The sequence below is a fragment of the Plectropomus leopardus genome, chromosome 13 (genome assembly GCF_026936395.1).
Source record: "Plectropomus leopardus strain MGB_pleo_1.0 chromosome 13, ASM2693639v1, whole genome shotgun sequence".
Lineage (NCBI taxonomy): Eukaryota > Metazoa > Chordata > Actinopteri > Perciformes > Serranidae > Plectropomus > Plectropomus leopardus.
Genome location: NC_142188.1, coordinates 33748413 through 33750403, shown reverse-complemented (window position 1 = coordinate 33750403; position 1991 = coordinate 33748413). Strand labels below are relative to the sequence as shown.

The 1991-nt window shown below is 50.0% G+C and overlaps 1 protein-coding gene across 1 annotated transcript; it reads right to left on the bottom strand.

The window, feature by feature from the left end:
• Positions 1-307: 307 nt before the first annotated feature.
• LOC148187754 (uncharacterized) lies at positions 308-1361 on the bottom strand. Its single transcript, XM_088086480.1, has one exon. It carries the CDS (start codon positions 1187-1189, stop codon positions 308-310), a length of 882 nt encoding a protein of 293 aa, XP_087942606.1. The 5' UTR covers positions 1190-1361.
• Between the last annotated feature and the right edge of the window lie 630 nt (positions 1362-1991).

Below are 1991 nucleotides of genomic sequence, written 5' to 3'. Positions count from 1 at the left end.
ATAAATCAATATGGTTATCCAATATTAAATCAGTGACTAAATGAACCTTGGTTGATAAGGATCTAACGTTCAAAAGTCCGCATTTAATTCTCCTGTTATGATGCTGTATGACAGGAGATGAGTTAATTTTTATGAGAGTTTTATGTACAACTCCCCTTTTGTTTATTTTAGTATTAAACAAATGAAGTGGTCGGGGGACAGACACTGTTTTTATAACATTTACATTATGGGTGTGTGACTGTGCTAGAAGAAGCTCAGAGAAGCGTGTAAGACTGCGACTCTGAAACCTGGTCCCAACTCTGGTTTGTCATGGCTTTGGGCCTCTAATAAAATCGGCCAGATTCTTAGAGTGGAGAGCGGCTCCATCCAAAGTGGGATGGATGCTGTCCCTCCGGATAAGACCAGGTTTACCCCAAAAGGAGCGCCAATTATTAACGAAGCCCACATCATTTGCTGGACACCACCACGACAACCAGCGGTTGAGTGCTGACATGCGGCTAAACATGTCATCACTGGTCACATTGGGGAGGTGTCCAGAGAAGATTACGGTGTCCGACATCGTCTTGGCGTACTCACACAACGACTCTATGTTAATATTAGTGACCTCCGATTGACGTAACCGGGTGTCATTGCCGCCAACGTGAATAACAATCTTACTGTATTTACGTTTAGCCTTAGCCAGCAGCTTCAAATTTGACTCGACGTCGCCCGCTCTGGCCCCAGGGATACATTTGACTATGGCCGCTGGTGTCACTAACTTCACGTTTCGCAAAATAGAGCTACCAATGACCAGGGTTGTGTCCTCGGTCGGTGTGTGGTTGAGAGGGGCATACTTATTTGAAACGTGAAGGGGGGGTGGGGGGTGTACCGCGGGGTTCGGCTTACTATGCTTCACTCGGACAGTCACCCAGCCTCCCGGCTGCACGGGGGTTGCCGGGGGACGGCTAGCAGAGGCTACGCTATGTCGGTCTGCACCGGCTACAGGGGGCTCGCTAGCTATCGCAGCTACAGAGCGATTATCCACGGTGCGGAGCCGTGCTTCCAGATCGCTAAGCCTTGCCTCCAGCGCAGCAAATAAACTACACTTGTTACAGGTACCACTAACACTGAAGGAGGCAGAGGAGTAACTAAACATCTGACACACTGAGCAGGAGAGAGCAGAAGAGGGAGAGGAGCAGAGAGAAGCCATCGCTAACCAGAGCTAATGCTAACGAAGCTAACCGGCTAACAGTGAGAGAGCGGCTGTGAATACACAGGAAAAACCGCTGAGAGGAGGAGACAGCTGTGAGTGATTAAGTAAAACTTATGTGAGTTTTCAGTCACAGATAGATAAGAGCAGCCGAAGTAAGGAACAAGTTAGAAGATTAGCTGAAGATCACTCGTAGGAGCAGCTCAGAGACGCTACCAGAGACACAGACAAGATACACCGGAAGTGATGTAACACGCTTACCCGCAGTACGTGAACAAGGTGCCACCTGCTACTCAGTAATCATTCGCACACTCACACTCTGATGACACAGCATCGGGAGCAATTTGGAGTTCAGTATCTTGCCCAAGTGTGGCAGGATAGCACTGCACTCCCTGCCGTGAGGGGCAGTGTGGCAGACAATTGCGCATCACCTATAAATAGACCAGGTCGGACCCGTCTCGTCCTTTCCGCTTCCTCTTCCTCCTTCACGGAGCCGACAGCGTGTGTGGTGGCGTCTCGCTGGTTTGCAGGTTAGATCTCAAAACAAAGGTATGCATGCTCTGTGTCTCCTCAATCCGCTCAAGTTATTCTGTGTTGTGGGCCTGGCGCTTACCTCAGTTTCTCTCCGTGCGGTGTTACCTGGAGCCGGGCTGTCTCCCTCGGGTCAGTGTGTGTGTGTGGTGCGCTCTCTGCGGGTAGGATGCTCAGCTCTCTGCTATTTTTATATTATGCTGCCGATGGTTGGGTGAGGTGTACTGATTTGTTTTCTCCCGGCTGTCGCTGCTAGAATCTGGGCTGTGCG